At 34.4% G+C, this 17752-nt stretch overlaps 1 protein-coding gene across 4 annotated transcripts in view; it reads left to right on the forward strand.

Annotated features, from left to right (window-relative positions):
• LOC145667096 (uncharacterized) overlaps positions 1 to 17752 on the forward strand; it is a 96132-nt gene that overhangs the window by 18751 nt on the left and 59629 nt on the right. For all 4 annotated transcript variants that reach the window (XM_081734823.1, XM_081734825.1, XM_081734824.1 and 1 more), the window contains exons 4-6: positions 3356 to 3446; positions 6162 to 6272; positions 13601 to 13971. In XM_081734823.1, the coding sequence (XP_081590949.1) occupies positions 3356 to 3446; positions 6162 to 6272; positions 13601 to 13971 (573 nt within the window). The remainder of the gene's footprint in view (positions 1 to 3355; positions 3447 to 6161; positions 6273 to 13600; positions 13972 to 17752) is intronic.

Here is a 17752-nt window from a genome sequence, read left to right on the forward strand (position 1 = left end):
GCTTTTCCATGGTTTGCACTTTCTCAATGCCAAATACTGTTGTTCTCTGAAAAAATAACTCTTCGGTGAGTTCGGTGCTTTTCCATGATTATATTTTCCCCTTTACTTAACCATAGTTTAACTAGTCACTTTACCAGGTCTTCTATGCTGCCTCGTACATGTGTTACTTTCTGACAAAAATATTTCCCCATATATTTTTCTTCTGCGCTTTATGTAAGCATAGAAAACCGTGGGGTCCGCACGGCCCCCAGATTGGCTAAATACGGTTTGGTTCTTAAATATTCTTATAATTTCTAAATACGAAAATGTACAAATAAGTAAATTGTCATGGGTGAATTGAAAACACCTTAAGAAGAGATGTTCTGAGTCATTGACAAGAATATGTAACAGAGAAAATATATGATCGTAATGAAGCCTGGGGTCCGCACGGACCCCAGGTGGGCGTCATAAAGTTAAAAACATTACGAGGTATTATGGTATAATAATCGCAATTCGATTGTACCACTGTTTATGTGAGTGATTGATTAGATCTACTTGTAGATGCAAACACAAGAGCAGTCTGCAATACGAATGTTGAAGATTATCGAACTAGCACTTAAACTCGATCACGATCTAGCAACAACTTGTATATTGGTCGGATTTAGCCGAATAAATCGCGTCTTGAGATAAATATAATTATCGCGTAGATACGATAGACAAGATTACAAGGATAGAAGTGTATGCCTATGATTTTCGATTTTTTGGCGAGACTTTGAACTCTGAATGTTCAATCAATACAAGTGGGTAACCATTTCAAGTTCTATAACTACTGCAAACGTTGATAAATTTAAATCATATTTGTTCCATAGATTTTGTCTCTACAGTATTACTCACAGCTGAATAAAAGATTTTATTCAAAGAATCTTTGTGGTGGACAAACACCATGTGCGAGGGTTTTCTCGGGTTCTTCCATTTTCTTCATTCCACCATTTTAATTCATGATCATATCATGGTCTTCCTTAGCCTTGCAATATTTTCATGGAACATTAAACTATAATATATAAGTAGACGTAAGCTAATTGTTTTACATATACACCCTCCATTCCAAAAGAAACCGAACTTTTGAAAACAAATAATACCACTAGTGCCATCTGTTGTAATATTTTACCTAGAGATGGCGTAGTCCCTCTGACAACTGGTATAAATGTCATGACATTTGGATGCACGGCAACAAAGTTATTGCGTTTCAACTGTCAGTGTGTTGTGTACATCGGTCGGAAAATGAGTTTCAAACAACGAGCTGCAATTGAGTTTTGTATTAAACTGGGTAAAACTTTTGGTGAAACGCACCAAATGCTACAAAATGCATATGGTGATGAGTGTCTATCCCGTACGCAAGTTTACGAGTGGTTCAGGCGATTCAAATCGGGTAGAGAGACGCTGGATGATGACGAAAGATCAGGCCGTCCCAGAGCTGGATTATCGGAAGAAAACATCGAAAAAGTGCGTGAATTCATCAAACATAACAAAAAATCGTCGGTGAAAGCTATTAAAATGGAATTAGGCATTCCTCAAACAACCGCATACCGCATTTTGACCGAAGTTTTGGGCCTTAAGAAGGTTAATTCGCGGTTTGTACCACACAAACTCACCGAAGACCAAAAAGTTGATCGAATTGCGCATTGCAAAGACATCGTTAAAAGTGCTCGGCAGGATCGAAACTTCTTGAAATCGATTGTAATTGGTGACGAGACGTGGTGTTTTGAATATGAGCCCGAAACAAAGCGACAAAGTGCTGAATGGAGAGCGCCGGATGAAGGAACACCCAAAAAAGTCGCTTGGTGAAGTCAAAAGTTAAGGTGATGCTGATTTGTTTTTACGATTCAAAAGGAATTATCCACAAAGAATTTGTTCAGCCCGGCCAGACAGTCACTGGAGAGTTTTGCTTGGGCGTCATGAAGCGTTTGCTGGCAAGAATTCGTCGTATTCGGCATGAATATCGCGAAATCGGCAGTTGGACTCTTTTGGACGATAACGCACCATCACATCGTTCGCGACTTCTAACTGAATTTTTGGTCAAAAATCACATTATTCGGTTGCATCATCCGCCCTATTCACCAGATCTCGCTCCGTGCGATTACTATCTGTTCCCGAAACTGCATTTGGCGATGAAAGGAAAGTGGCACGCATCGATTGATGCCATTGAGAAGGCGACGACCGCCGTCCTAAAGACCATTCCAATAAAGGACATGGAGAAGTCGTTTGACAACTTGTTGGAGCATGCAAATATGTGTATCGATGCAGAAGGGGAATACACTGATTAATAAAAATGATTTGTTCCAAAATGTACATTGCTTTTTTGTTTTTTTAAAACGTTCGGTTTCTTTTGGAATGGAGGGTGTATTCCTGTCTAAGTCTAATTAGAATCCAGATATGTTATCAGTGCGAAAACAAGAGGTATGTGCATTATCTATTTATATAAAACGTGCTATATGTAAGAAAAGGGAGTTGAAGTCAATTATATAAGACTATGCGTAAAATGTTTAAAAGTAAATTTGAGTTCATATTTGCTTTTCAGGAATCATTTAGTACAAACGACAACCAAATGATTTTTTTAAAAATTTTTGTTTTCACACATTTTCAATTATACTAATGAAAACATACATATTGTGGTAGTATTACTTCGAATTTTGTATATTTTGGAAGATAGTACCAAGAGAGAGAAATTTGAAATGAAATTTTTGAGCTTAACGTCCCACGATTATGCCTGTTTGGCTAAGGTAGATGATTAAAGCAAGTGGATGATGATGGAAGATTTGGTGGAATGAGAGAGTGGGAGGAAATGTAAGTGCTCCGAGAAAACCCACGAGCACGATGCAAACTTACTGGGCCGGAAATTGAACCAGGAACCCCATGCACTAGAAGTAAGCGCTCTACCACTGAGCCCCACAGAGAAATTTGATTGTTCCTGTACGCCCATAGATGAGTTAGTATTAAAAAATATAAATAATATTGCTTTTTCCTATGTATATTCAAAAGTTTTTATTTCGTTATTTTTTTAAGGGAGAGAGGAGGTCATTATTTGTGTAGTAACTAGTATTCGTGCTTGAGGTCCCTAGTTCGTTTTCCAGTAGGAGAGTATTGAACGAACTACACTTGTTCATATCCCACTTTAAACTGTACATTGACAAAGAACATGAATTCAAATCAATCAATCAATAAGCCCGAAATTATTATAGTTTAACTTTCTTTAAGTAGCGGGAAGAAAAACATCAACAATAAAAAGGAGTTAAAACTGTTACATTTTGTCTTCACTCGACATTGTTCTATTGTAAATCATTTCATGATATTAATTTATCTATTTCTTTTGTTTTAGAGCTTTAGATGATGCAAATAAAGCTTTGTGGCTAAATCCAGACAATCCAAAGAGCCTTTGTAGGAAGCTTGATGCTTTAATTGGTTTATGTGTAAGTATTTTCATAACATACGTGATTTACATTGTGGTTATAGTTGCAATTTGTTTAGAATATCCAAATGGGAAATTCATATTTCAATAATACTAAGTTGAAATCATTTTCGTCTTAAGGAGTTGGAACGATAAGACTGTACAAATTTATATTGGAACAGACCATAAGAAACAAAATCTATCCAGGAGTGTCATTTAGTGGGCAAGGGACAATTCCCCTCTTGAGTTATATATGAGATACTTTGTGCATTGCCCCGTCGGTAACATTTGTTCATATTGTTGTAAAAGCATGCCTCTACAACAGTATGAACAAGTAAGACTGACGGGGCAATGCATAAAGTTCTTTATTGTCGAATATTATTATGATATTACGCATTTCTAAGAAATATGAACGAACTCAAAAGAGATTGAAACTTTGACTTTTTTCAAAAGATTTTATTTCGTAAAAGCTCTTATGTAACTACCATATCCAATCACATAAAGGTTTTTCAATAATGGTATATGTTATAATGGTATCTCAAACTGTTCGGAGATACGATAAACATTGGTGAAGTTTACAACACTCCGTTGCCCATAGCACCTAATTGTTTGTGCATGTAACATATCTTTGTTATGTTTATCGAATGGACTAAGTTTGATTCGGATGTCCGGATGACAGGTTCATGTCCTTTCCTTGTGAGAAATGAAGTACCATATACAAGCAGAGCTGAGCCTGTTTCTGGTTGAGCCGGTTCACCAAATAATAGCGATCTTTATTTTTTAGACGATGGACTACTTGCCCAGCAAATTTCGCTCAGATCCAGCCAGTAATTACCGATAAATAAAGCACCATATACAAGCAGAGTGAGCCTGTTTCTAGTCGAGCTCGTCACCAAGTATAGCGATCTTTATTCTTTAGACGATAGGCTACTTACCCACCAAATTTCGCTCAGATCGAGCCAGTAGTTACCGAGAAATAAAGCCACATATAAGCCGAGCAGAGCCTCTTCTAGCCGAGCTCGGCCAGCAAATATAGCGATGTTTATTTCTTAGACGATAGGCTACTTGCTAACCAAATGTGCTACAGATGCTGCCGATAATTACTGCGAAATAAAGTACCACTTATAAGGTGAGCCGAGCTGAACCTGGCCAGCAAATACGGCGATCTTTATTCGTTAGATCTGGAGTACTTGCCCACCAAATTTGATTCAGATCTGGCCAGTAGTTACCGAGAAATAGTATCTCTCTCTCTCTCTCTCTCTCTCTCTCTCACACACACACACACACACACACCTATTTCTAAAGTGAAACTATAAGCATCCGTCTGCTTACTCTGCGAGCCAATAAAAACATCTAGCTGCTATACATCTAGTGTAAACATTTAAATTCCATACATTCTATCTCTATTAAATATCATTCCTTACATAAGTCTTAACTCTTTGCGTTCCAGGTGCAATTTTCCTGTGTGCGTGCTGTAATACCGGTTTCATTTACTGTTAAAAGACTTGTCTAGTCCGTTATATAAGGCATAGTTATTGTGTATGCTTGAGGAAAGCATTCACATTACTGATAAAAACAATATTTGCATTGTAAAATATTTGGACTGAAAAAGAGAAATTCTGATGTTCTGAAGGGATTTTATGCTGCTTCAGGTTGGCAACACTGACCAGAGATCAAAGACAAAGATTTTCCTTTTCCGATCTCGAAGTTGCTAATTGTTTGTGGTCAAAACAAACACATGTGTATTGTAAGTGAATGCTCTCTTAGGCTTCTCATCTACTGAGACAACACTTTTTTTTGTCTTTTCTGTCAGGTGCTGTCACCTAAGGAGAAATAGAACTTAAGTCTTGTGTTGCATCCACTAACAAATTTCATCATCTTCAGGATTAATATGACTTTTAATAAGGAATACATTTTCATGACATTCACCATGGATGTCACTGGTGCGCAAGGGGTTAAGAATGCTGACCTGTCAACGAAAATTTGACGTTTAATGTAATTTTTAAAACAATCTATAATAATACAGAGTAGCCAAAATAAGTAATTTTTGAGTTTACTGTCCTAAGAGCATTTAGATTATTAGAATAAGGATTAATTATTATTATTAACAACAAGAAGCTATGAGAGACAATGTCAAGTTTTAAACTAGCGTATGTACGAGTATCAAGAATAATTGCAGCAATGGTATAACATTATTTAGGGCAGTAGAATATGATTGAATTGGAGGAAAGAAAGAAGAAAACTTGCAAAATACTTTTTACACCAACTTCGTAATTTCTTCTTGGAATTAATTTATAATACTATAGACACATTTACCTAATTATTTATTAGCTATTAATAAAAATATCCATTTCTCTAATTCTAGGAAGTAGTAAGTTACATAGTTTCATACCAATATACTTGAAACTATTTTGTGTTCTGCTCAGTGTATATTTGTTATTATTTTAAAATATTTAAAGAAAAATATTCAAAATTCTCTTTCATTTCTGCTGCTGCTGTTTTCTTTTCTTTTCTTTTTTCTTTTCTTTTTTTTTTGACACTTATGTATTGTTTATGGCGCGCAAGAATTACTTCATAAGAAGTGCCATATAACAAATGAGAATGGAAAAATGTATACTATGCTGTGATTAATAAATTTTCAATTTAATAATGTAGATATAAAAAAAGACATAAATAGCTATGTTATGAATTCACTTATATTCTAAAACACAATACATGAAATGATACACCTTTACAGTACTTCAGAGAAGCTCAAGAATGTCTACATGCTCTAATGAAATTGAATTATGATTCAGGATATTGCGAAGAAGTATTAAACTATTTGGAAAAGGAACTGAGTTGTGAACAGGTAAGTGTTTTCAAAAATTGAGATATTAATTAAAAGTTAAACTAACGAATTAATTAGGTAGGTAATCTACGCATAATATAATTTAGTTGCAAGATTGATCCTTCAGTATCAAATTGAAAAGTACCATATGCATCATTCGAGCTCTATTCTCAATCACAAGGATTATAAGAATGCTTGAAAGAATTGGTAAAAATATACAGGATACCTAAGCAGCTAATTTATATATATATTCTACAGGGTGTCCAATATACAATGCAACCCGGAGTTTGGGATAGTAGAACTTTTGAATCTGAAGGGATAAACAAATAATGATTATACCAAAATGAAGCCTTGTTCATTCATATGTTTTTAAACTAGGAAGCAATGATTGTAGTATACTAGGAACCACACAGTGTTGCAAGATGTAACCGAAGGGTTTTTTTTTTTTTTATTTTACAAAACACGTAAATTGACTCATATGTATGGATATTCTATCGGTAATTTTCAGCTTGTTTAGTTGGAGTAGCTTGGAAACTATGGAGCAGAAGAAAGGATTTTTAATTTCCACCAATAACTAATCGGATGAGGCCTCTGTAGACGGCAACTAGGGAAATCGTAGTTTTTATAAATTAACATTCTAAATTGGCAACTATTCTAATGTTTCAGTGCATCAAAAGGTGTGTTAAGGATCTGTTTACATTATGCAATCCTTGAAAATAACGAAAAAGAAACTGAAATTATCATATTAATAAAACTTTTATTTACATGCACCCGGCAACACTGCTATTCATTTCTATGGGAGCAAGAGGTATGCAAGAACAATCCTCGAACTATACAAATGAACATTCGCAGTACCATTGAGTACATTAACATTTCTACTTTTCGTAAAGTTGCTTCCAACATGGTGAAACGTGTGAACCAGTGTTTGAATCAAAACAGAGGGTACTGCCAGCATCTGCTGTAGAGCTGATAACTCACTTCGTGATAATAGCAGTGTTGCCGGATGCATGTAAGTAAAAGTTTTATCATGATAATTTCTAAGTTTCTTTTTCGTTGTTTTCAGGAATTGCATAATGTAGACAGATCCTTAACACACCTTTTGATGCACTGAAATATCAGCAATGTTGCCAATTGAGAGTGTTCATTTATGAAAACTACAATTGCCTTAGTTCCCCCTTACACAGACTTCATCCGATTGGTTATCGGTAGAAATGAAAACTTCTTTTTTCTGCACCATAGTTTTCAAGCTACTCCAACTAAACATACTGAAAATTAACGGCAGAACATCCATACGTATGAGTTATGAGTCAATTTTTTTTAAAGATCTACACCTTCGGTTACATCTGGCAACACTGTGTACTTTAAGATTGTGGTTTTCGTAGTGGATGTAACTTCCTGTAAACACGAATGTTTACCTAGCGCCTCTATATTTTTCTCCCCTCTCCCTTTCTCTCTCTCTCTCTTTCCCAGCTATGCCACGACGAAGGCGATTCTATCATACCTACATTTCTCTACGACCGAAGCCGGGAAACAGCGGACAAAAATATAGGTACCGCAAAAGAAAAATGTGTAAATAAATACGCAGATTACTTATTTGTGAATAATGAGCTAAAAACTAATTTAGCAAGTAAATGAAATCCTATTTTATAGCATATAACACATATAATAATAATTTTGAACAAATTACAAGCGAAATAACATTAATTATATACAAATTAGATATACAACCATTAATTATACAATTTCAATTGTTGCTTCCTAGTTTAAAAATACATGCAGAACAAGTCTTCATTTTGATATATGAGCATTATTTGTGTATCGTTTCAGGTTCAAAAGTTTTACTGTCCTAAACTCTGGGTTGCATTGTATATTGGACACCGTGTATTTATATAGGACAAACTATAGGAGTTGATGCAATACAAATTAATCCTCAAGTAATATAAATGACTCAAATAAGATTACAGATCATTTTAATAAGTACTTCTTAACTTTAGAAACATTGAACCCTATCAATACAACTCCCAAGGAAAATGATTGTAAGCTACAGAACGGAATATCTAAATCGCTTTTTCTAAAATCAGCTACACCGAAGGAAATCTTACAAATAATAAAAAGCTTAAAAACTTTTAGCTCTCCAGGATGGGACGAAGTGCCATCTATGATTATAAAGAAATGTTCTCTCCTTATTGTAGATCAATTCTGTTAGTCTATGTAATAAATCATTCATTTTTGACAGGAAATTTTTCCTACGCTGTTTAAGTTAGCTAGAGTTACACCTGTGTATAAAAAGGTAAATAAGTTCGAGTTAAATAATTGTCGTCCTATTTCAGTTCTATCATGTTTTTCTAAAATATTTGAGTTAGCAATGATAGCGCGACTAAATAACTTTTTTCTTTTAAATAATATAATATTAACAAATCAACACAGGTTTCAAAGCCAGAAGTCAACCATCACTGCAATCTTTAATTTCATTTCTGATGCAGCGATGGATATAAATAAAAGAAAGCATGTAATTGGTATTTTTGTTGATTCATCTAAGGCGTTCGATTCTATAAACCATGGTATGGTGCCTAGAAAAATTGTATTCTCACGGCATCAGAAGTGTGGCATACAATTGAATAAAGTCGTATTTATTTGAACGTAGTCAAACTGTTGGCATCTGTAAAGAGGTAAATGGCAGAAGAGAAATGTTCAAATCATCTATACTGAAAGTGACAAAAGGAGTACCACAAGGGTCAATACTAGGTCCTCTTTTGTTTGTTATATACATTAATGATTTAGTTATCAATTCAGACTGTCAAATTAACATTATATGCTGACGATATAAATGTTCTTGTCAGTGGAGACTCAGTAAAGGAAGCAGGAAGGCTCACTACAAAGACGTTAACGAAAATTATTAGTTGGCTAAATAAATTACCTATGAATTTAGGAAAAACAAGAATTGTCAAATTTCGATTCCCAGCCAAAGAAATGAACTTATTCCAATAACTATAGAATTATGGCAAGCAAAATGTGTTAAATTTCTAGGGGTATATGTTAATGAAGATTTAACATGGAATACTCATGTTGAATAAGTTAATATAAAACTCAGTTCACTGTGCTTTGCATTTCGTAGACTGGAAGGTAGTTTGTGCAAGGAAGCTGTCATATCCTTATACTATAATAAAGTTTTTTCAATGGTAAATTTTGGTGTTATATTTTTGGGAGAATTCAAGAATAAGTGCTAGTACATTCCTAATATAGAAAAGAAAATATTTGAACAATGTTTAATATGCCTAAACGATCCTCATTTAAAATGTTTAAAAAAATATAAATTATTGATACTAACTAGTTTATATATATATCGCAGAATTATAGACGTAATCAAACAAGAAAAATGAAATCTTTGAGTTTTACGTCCCATGGTTATGCCAGTTAGACTAAAGGAGACGGTGATGATAAGTAATGAATGAAATGGTGGAATGAAGAAAGTGGGAGGAAACGGGAGAACCCTGAGGAAACCCACGCACACGGTGTTTGTCCACCACAAAGTTCACTTGGCGGGAGCTGGGATCGAACCCGGGACCCCAAGCACCAGAGGTGAACGCTCTACCACTGAGCCACCGCGGCCCCCGTAATCAAACAAGAATCTATTTACATTAGCAAATACGATTCACTCATACAATATTAGGCAGAATTGTAATATGTATATCATCCAGTGCGAATTTTAGCAAAACTGTTTATATGAATTGTATAAAATTGTATAACAAATTCCGATAAAGTATAAAGACTAACGAAAACCGTGTATTCAGAAGTACTCTGTTACTATTATTGTTAGAAAAAAGTTATTACTCTGTTGAAAATTATCTTACTGATGGTTATGATATGAATATGAATTATATGATGGATGGATATGAATATGAATAATGGTTTTATTTTACTCATTTCATCTTCAAATCTCTCTCTTACTGCGTGAAAATTGAATTTTGTTATAATTTTAATAATCAAATTTCATTCAAGTAATATTAAATTATTATATGTAATTAAATTCATTTTGATAAAACAAGCGATATTTAACTAGACTTGAAAACAGATCAGTAAAATCTCATTTTCTGAGTTCCCATTCGTCCTGGAAATCCTGGAAAATCTGGAAATGTCCTTGAATTTATCTTGTCCTGGAAACATCCTGGAAAAGTCCTTGAAAATGCATTTCTGTCCTTGAAATTTATTGAAATGCTAAATGTCAGATTTTTCATAATTATAGTGAAGATTTTGATTGATTGCTACTTTCGTTCACTATTCCTGTTTTTGTGCTGAATAATTGTCATGATCCTGCATGTGTGGATGGTTGGTGGGCTTTCTTCCAACAGGGTGATTGGCTGGGAGATCTTCAATGGTGTGTCATCCACTGATGTGTCAACCCGTTCTTGGATGCTGTCTTCACTAGCACTATCCTTCAGAAATTGTGCTTTGTACCAGTATCAATCCTCCGTAATCAGTCTATTTTCGTATAACACTATTTACTCTTCAGTAAAATTTCATATGAGATTAAGTGGGAGTCACACAGCTCCATACTCAGTTGGAAAACTTCTAATATAAAAAATTCCTTTCTTTTTATCTGTCACATTGTCACGCAATGAAGATACCATGTGCGAAAAGTAGATTTTTGTTGTTTGTAAATTTGTTCGGTGCACAATTAAAATGTCATGTAGAAAGAATGAAAATACATGTGCTGGATGTGGGTGGATCGAGTGGCTATAAGGGAAGTTGGGAGGCGACAAAAAAAAAAAAAAAAAAAAAAAAAAAGCACATTACGCTCTGCTTTGTGTATTTAATTATTGTGTATTAAAATCGTACTTGCATTAATTTTCACTGCATAAGCTACTGCGCTTTTCATTTCACTGTTGTGAGTTTTAAACCTACAGTTGCAATCTTGTTATACCTTCCTGTGTCGAAGTGCTGGAAAATTGGTGGTTTGTCCTGGAATTTTTTGATGGGGGGGGGAGTGGGAACTCTTCATTTAATAATTCCAGTATCTCGTAAATCAATAGGCTTAAAATTAAAGATGACGTAAGTACTCAACACTTTTAAACATAGACTACGGGCAGCGATGGCAACCGTTTTAACCATTCTTGTATAAGAGCAAGTTAACCTTCCGGTGATTCTTCTTTACCAGCAATCCTGCAATAGGTGGTCGATCTTAGTACAGCTTTCCACAGCTAGAAGAGAATATTGCAATACTATTTATTTTATCTAAAAAGAAAGTAAATTGGCTCAAACCTGTTACATGTTAAAATTTTTACGAAATAGTGTCAGTCAACATGTTCTGCTCACAACTTATTTTGGACTTTTTCATTCTAAATTGAAATATGGTATTATATTCTGGGGATCTATTGGACTGCTAAATTCCATATTCGTTTTACAAAAGAGAGCTTTAAGGTTTATGACCGGAAGTAAACCTCGAACTTCTTGTAAACCTCTATTTAAATTTCTTGAAATCTTACCTCTTCCATGTTTATATACATATGAAATTCTAAAATTTGTAAGAAAAGATATACAGATAGATACAAGCACCTTCCGGTTGAACTCAGATATTCATATGCATAATACAAGACAAGCGTCTGACCTTCATGTAGAGTCCTCACGTTTAAAAGTACATAAGAATAGTACATTTCCTATGGCAGTGAATATTTATAACAAGCTTCCTTCCACTTTAAAAAAACAAAACATCTGGTTTCAATAAAGCAGTCAAGTCCTACCTTCTCGAGCACTGTTTCTATTCTGTAGAAGAATATCTCGCCTGTAGTAAATAATGTTTAAAGTATATATATTTTGTATATCTATAATGTAAGGTTTTATTAACTGTTATGTTGTTTTATATCGATGTATGTAAATTAGAATAATGAAAAATTGTACCTTTTTTGTTTTATATAAATTCACACTATTTTAATATTGCATATAGATTTAAATCTATGCATATGTACACATTCAGTGTTCTTATGACGTGTCCAACTCATACGTTCACGTTGTGAACAATTTGTATGAAAAAGGATGAAAATAAATACAATACAATACAATACAATACAAATTAATTGTCGACTGAAAGCAGGGAATTCGTGTTATTATACAATCGAAACTCTTGTCTTCGCAAATGTTGTCGAAGAATTTAATGCTTAAAATTTATAAAACAATAATTATACCTGTTGTGTGACTGCGAAATATGGTCGCTTACTTTGAACAAAGAACGTAGGCTAAAAGTATTTGAGAGTCAAATACTGCGGCGAATTCTCGGGACCAAGAAGGACGAGGGCAAGCAATGGCGAAACTTCATAACGAGGAACTGCATAATTTTTACCGTTTGCCTAATATTGTTAGGGTCATTAGTTCTAGGAGGTTCAGGTGGACAGGTCCTGTGGCCAGAATGGGAAAAGTAGAAACGCTTTTCAAAATTTCAACTGGAAACCCGATCGAAAAAAAAAGACCTATGGACAGAGGGGGGGAAGAGGTCAATATTAAGATGGATCTCGCAGATATAGGAATACAAAGTAAAAACTGGATCCAGTTGACTAACGACAGAAGTCAGTGAAGAGCTTTTGCAGCTTTGAACCTTCGGGTTCCATAACAGGGTGTCTATCGGTCACGAAAGTCATGAAAAAGTAACGAAATCAGAAAACGGTCATGAAAGTCACGAAATTTAGCTTTTGGATCACGATTTTTTTATCTGTACAAATATAAGTACAGTATATGTAAAATTTTGTTCTAAAAACGTCAAAATTCACCGCCAAAAATGTCTATGGTAGGCTTTAGACGCTACCAAATCGCAAGCAAAGCACGCTTCTATCGCATGCATGAAAATTGGGCCTAATTCGCACCCAAATTCGCTCTGGAAAATGTTATGAAATTTTATGGTTTGGTAAAGAAAAGGTCACGAAATTTCATTTTGGAATTTTAGTAGACACCCTGCATAGGCCAGTGTACCCAACCGGTATGTTACAACACACCAGTCCCCTAGGGTTGGTCACGAAATTTTAAAAATTTAAAAATCAAGGAATATTTAATAATTATAGGTAAAACCAATTTTGAAATAATCTGTACCAGTCAACGCCTCCAGCAGTAGCAATAAAGCTCAGTAGTACATAGAATCACTCTTTTGTAAAAACGTGTAGTTTTACACCATTATAACATATAATATTATTAATTAAAAAAATCAAACAAGTGTCACGACATCATGGGTGTCAGTCAAAAAACGTTGGAAACTACTGCCATTAGTCATAGAATTAATTAGTTAGTTAATAGTATTTATTTCATAGCATTATAATTATACAGGTAATGAATATGTTTTGACTACATTTTTATCTTTATTAATATAGGAATTTGAAAACTTAACGTTGGAAGATGAAGGTGTCAATGTGGCGACTCAACAAGCACCGACATTTGTAGGTAAAGATGCCAATGTGGTGACTCAACAAGCACCGACATTTGTAGGTAAAAATGCCAATGTGGCGAGTCAACAAGCACCAACACCTGTAGTTGAAAATGAGACCACTCCACGAATTCCAAGAGTCCAAGTTAAAGAGGAAACGTCCGAAATTCCCCTCAAAAATGGAGAAGGCGATGCTGTAGGCGCCAAAAAGGCATGCGCGTCAGATACAGACAGTGATAGCAAGAGCTTCCAGACGGCATCATCAAAAACATCTGTGTCTGCAGCACGTTTGGACCAGGATATTGATTGGTGGAATTAGTATGTTTTAGTTTGATTTTGTTAGTTATCACATTATAGTATAGCTTAGGTACATATTAAAATTTAATAGATTTAATTTTAACACGATACTAACCTTTTGTATTCCAGCGTTAACGAGGAATAATCTCCACTCTTGTATTTCTCATCAATATCACAGGCATAAATCTCGAACGCCTTCCATCGGGATATAGTTCGCTAAGTTCTCAAGATGTTAGTTATTTAATTTTATATACACTTCAGTGGCATTCATTCTTCTTAGTCTTAATCCACGAGGGAGTGTGCAATCACCTAAAAGGTGACGACATGCATTTTATAAATAGATCCTTGTACGTTAACCGTGCAAGTTCTGAACTCATTAAAACATTTTTATTTTATTTTATTTATTTATTTTTTTTATTCAGGTACATCAAAGAAGGTGCGACGATTGACAAACTGGAGGGACGTAGCGTCAAGTTCCTCCATCTTCAGGGGAAATCAGCAAATCAGATCCACGAAGAGACAAAAGAAGTCTATGTGGACAAAAGCCCATCCTATGAGATGGTATCCAAGTGGAAACAGCAATGCCAAACTGGACACTTGACTACCACGGACGTCTCTAGATCTAGAAGACCATCTTTCACTGATACTGTCTTCACGGAAAAGTTGAGAAGATTATAATGGAAGACAGGAGGATAACCATTGAAAGTGTTATGTGTGCAATAGGTATGAGATATGGGTCTGTCTGGAATATAATTCACAACCAGCTGCATCTTCAGAAAGTGTTATGTGTGCAATAGGTATGAGATATGAGTCTGTCTGGAATATAATTCACAACCAGCTGCATCCTCAGAAAGTGTTATGTGTGCAATAGGTATGAGATATGAGTCTGTCTGGAATATAATTCACAACCAGCTGCATCTTCAGAAAGTGTCAGCACGGTAGGTGCCACAATTGGTCACACCTTTCCAAAAGAAAAATCGCGAGGATGCTGGTAGCGAAATTAGTATCGCTGTGAGGTGGATGAAGAGGATTTTTTGGCAGACTAATGACAATAGATGGAAGTTGAGTTTATCTTTATAACTTAGAAACAAAGGAAATGAGCAAACAATGGAAACGCCCCTCCTCTCCCCGTAAAATGGCACGAATGCAGAAGTCTGCCGTCAAGGTGACGCTTTCCGTTTTCTGGGATTGTGAAGGAGTTATCATGACAAATTACCTATCAAAGGGACAAACTATTACTGTACATTTTATTTCCATCTGACTAAGTTACGACAGGAACTGAAGAAAAAAGACGTGGGTTGCTCACAAAATGGTGCTACTGTACAGCTCATTCCGCCCATGCATCCATGATGAAGGTAGTGGAATTGGGATATGAAATATTGCCCCATCCCATACTCACCGGATCTAGCACCAAGTGACTTTTTGTCTTCCTAGAAATGAGGCGTCCACTCAGAGGACGCCATTTTGAAAGTAGGGATGACGTCATTTCCGAGGTTGAAATGTGGTTTCAAAGCAAACTGCAGACTTTTACAAAACAGGCTTACAGAAAATGAGGAACCGCTGGCAAAACTGTGTTGCTAGACACGGTGACTACGTAAGAAGAACTAATACCATCATGGTGTCAGAGTTCTCAAGAGTGATTGCTCTAACTTTTTGATACCCTTCATATCTCACATCTTCAAACGATAATCAGACAATCTATGGCAAAGTAATTTATTTTTTTCTTTTATATCATATATGACTGACTCTATTTCAGTTTAACGATACAACATCAGGAAACTATCAATAATTCGTTGAAGCAGCTGTCAATTCAAATATCAGCACCAGAAACTTCTTTGTAATTAAATGCGAAGTAATCTTGGAGAATTAATATTGCCATAATTATCGACAGGTTCCTGAAGCTGGTATCGTTAAACTGAAATAGAAACTTTTAATCTCATAGTTATTCGTAAGTATACTTACGGTCATATATGATTTTTTTTAAAACTTCTTTTATTTCTTAGGCCTCCACTTCCCCGTGTTGTTGCCTGTATCTTCAGAACTTATTATTGAGCAGACGCTACTGGCTCTTTCTGTTCTCTCTCTTTACTTTCTTTTTATCTCCTCTCTTTTGTTCGATTCATTCCTCTTTAGCTGGAGTCGAGGCACTTTATTTTTAGCACGTTACCTTAAACTTTAAAACATGCCCTTAATCTCAAATTTTGGATCAAAAGATCCAATTTATTTCAATCAAAAATTTTCTTATACGCCTTATATCTGGAGAACTACATACAGTGTAGCCAAACTCAAAAACTATCACTTAACTCAGTATGATGTGCTTATTCCGTAGAAAATACGAAAACTTGATTTAGGGGAGGTTCAAAACTTTCGTAGACCCTGGTCCAAAAACTAATTATTGGCCAAGATCACAATGTTTTGATGCATTTTTGGATCTTTCCTAAAATTCTTATTTGTATTTTTATTTTTTTAAATTTTTTTTTATTACAACTCCCTCCACCTCATAACAACAAAAACAAAAAGACATTAAATCATAGTATTTATTCTTGTTTGTTTTAGTCTGTCTAGGTTTTAGTTCTATTAGTCATTGTCTTACTTTTTTACTTAATTATTTAGTCTCTTCTTTATCTTCTTTCTTCTTCCTCTAATATCTCCTATAATCTAATTGTGTTTTTCTCTGTAGCTTAACTTCTCTCCTTTTTGATGTTTTCATGGTTTCCCTTGGTAGTATCTTTATTAACTTTGATTCTTCACCTATCATAATTTATTTATTTCTCTTAGCTTTTCAACTGTTCTTAGCTGTCCAAGTATTACTATTTATTTTCACTGTTTCTAACTCTTCATTAAAATTATGAACTGTACTTAATATCTCACTTTATTATTATTATTATTATTATTATTATTATTATTATTATTATTATTATTATTATTATTATTATTATTATTATTATTATTATTATTACTACTACTACTACTACTACTACTTTAATCTCAAAAACCAAAAAGACAAATCAATAAAAACATATATGATACACAGGAAATAGATAAATTACCGTGCCATAGAGTGTTTGGTTACCGTTTGAAGACTTGTGATAGATTAAATTCAAAAAGAATGAATACTACTGAAGTGTTTATTAACTAATACCTTGAGAATTTAGTGTACTGCGTCCCGATGAAAGGCGTTCGAGCTTTACACCTTAAACATCGATAAGAAGTAAAAGAGTAGAGATTACACATCATTGCCATTACAGCATACGAGGTTAGTACGTGTTAATTTACAATGTATTCTAGACATTCAAGTAATTGTTAATTTTAACACTTTTATATGGAATTGAACAGTCTCCAGATTTAATTTTCACTAGTTCATAACAAATATTCATTAACTTTCTTCTACATCATTTACACGTCTTTCCAGGTTTTTTTTTTTTTTTTTTTTTTTTTTTTTTTTTTTTTTACTTCAGCAAATGAAAAGGATTAGAAATAATAAGATAGATCCATTTCCTGCCTATGATGAACTTTTGCCTTTTTTTTAAATACATTCAGGATATATACTTCATGGTTATGTTGGCAGAATATTTGTCTTAATAGTGTAAGTTTATTTTTCTGCCTATAAAGTTAGACATGTCCTCGGTTTTCGTGCATTTTATGCGGTGTTAAAGTACTCCTGTCCATTTTTCCAAATCGTGGACTAATTGTGTACTATGGACATTTTCACGTACATTAATCTGATATGTTTAGAGAAGTTTTTTTTTTTTATTTTATTTTTAAGTTAATTTTGATTCAGGCATCCCAGGCATGTAAAGAA

This window comes from Thermobia domestica, chromosome 12 (assembly GCF_964235325.1).
Source record: "Thermobia domestica chromosome 12, izTheDome1.hap1.1, whole genome shotgun sequence".
Taxonomy (NCBI): domain Eukaryota; kingdom Metazoa; phylum Arthropoda; class Insecta; order Zygentoma; family Lepismatidae; genus Thermobia; species Thermobia domestica.